Here is a 1,266-nt window from a genome sequence, read left to right as displayed (position 1 = left end):
ATGAATGACACTTTGACTGAATTCAACACTTGTTTTGAGATGAAACATTTGAATTATAAACCAAGCACCTCTTATCCACCTCTATGTGTAATATTATACGGTTTCCTAACTTTCTTGTCTCTTGTCACCATGTGTGGAAACTTCCTTGTAATACTGTCAGTCATTTACTTTAAACAGATGCACACTCCTACTAACACTCTCATTCTGTCCCTGGCTGTGGCTGACATGTTGGTTGGCATGTTTGCTTTCCCTCTCAGGATGTTTTATTCTCTCAGTGCGTGTATGTATGATGTCGGTATATTTTGTAAGATAAGGGACAGCTTTGATATATTGTTCAGCCTATGCTCTATCATGCACCTGTGCTGCATTTCTGTGGACAGATATCACGCAGTGTGTCAGCCTTTAACATATAAATCTAAAATCAATGGCCGGGTTGTCTTCATCATGATCGCTGTGAGCTGGGGTGTTTCTGTGTTCGTTGCTATCACTGTTGTACAAACTAGATCTACCAATGATGACTGTCAGGACATGTGCTTTATTGACGTTATCATGGCAAACATTGTTGCACCTTTGCTGTCATTTTACCTTCCTATTCTCATAATGCTTTGCATTTACCTGAAGATATTTGTTGTTGCACAGAGACAGGTACGAAGCATCCAAGCAAAGATGAAGCCTGGAGCAACTGTCAGTAAGATGGAGAGAAAAGCCACCAAAACTCTGGCTATTGTTTTAGGAGTTTTTGTGTTTTGCTGGGCTCCTTTCTTTCTTTTCCTAACTTTTAGAACTGTTGGAAATAATCCAGCACCCGTTCATGTGATTGAAACAGTGGCTTGGCTTGGACTGTCAAACTCTACTCTGAATCCTTTTATCTATGGTTTCTTTTATAGCTGGTTCAGATCAGCCTTTAAAATTATTGTTTCTGGGAAAATCCTAAAAGGGCACTATATTAACCTGAAGTTGCATTGAATTTTAAGTTTTTTTTGTTTGTTTTGTTTTTCTTAATAAAATGAAATATATGTTTTTATGTATATTTATGTTTTGTAATAAATTATTAATCCAATGTCAGGATGAATCCAGAATTTGATAGAACATACTTGTCAAAATCTTTCTTTTAATTTAGGACTGAGTAGAGAATGCAGAATATGTTTTCTATTTTTCCCCCTGTCTACAAAAGGCATAATTTTCTTCTAATTGTGTTCCATCTGTATTTTCTCTTCCTTTGTACACCTTTGTTTTTGGCTACTACACAAAGATTAGATAATTAAA

The 1,266-nt window shown here is 36.1% G+C and overlaps 1 protein-coding gene across 1 annotated transcript; it reads left to right on the top strand.

Moving 5' to 3' along the window:
* LOC107100245 (trace amine-associated receptor 1-like) lies at nucleotides 1-966 on the top strand. The gene has a single exon (XM_015398662.1). The coding sequence runs from the start codon at nucleotides 1-3 to the stop codon at nucleotides 964-966; it is 966 nt and encodes a 321-aa protein (XP_015254148.1).
* The last annotated feature ends 300 nt before the right edge of the window (nucleotides 967-1,266 follow it).

This window comes from Cyprinodon variegatus, unplaced genomic scaffold (genome assembly GCF_000732505.1).
Source record: "Cyprinodon variegatus isolate N-32 unplaced genomic scaffold, C_variegatus-1.0 Scaffold949, whole genome shotgun sequence".
NCBI classification, from domain to species: domain Eukaryota; kingdom Metazoa; phylum Chordata; class Actinopteri; order Cyprinodontiformes; family Cyprinodontidae; genus Cyprinodon; species Cyprinodon variegatus.
This window is presented reverse-complemented; position numbering and strand designations above follow the sequence as displayed.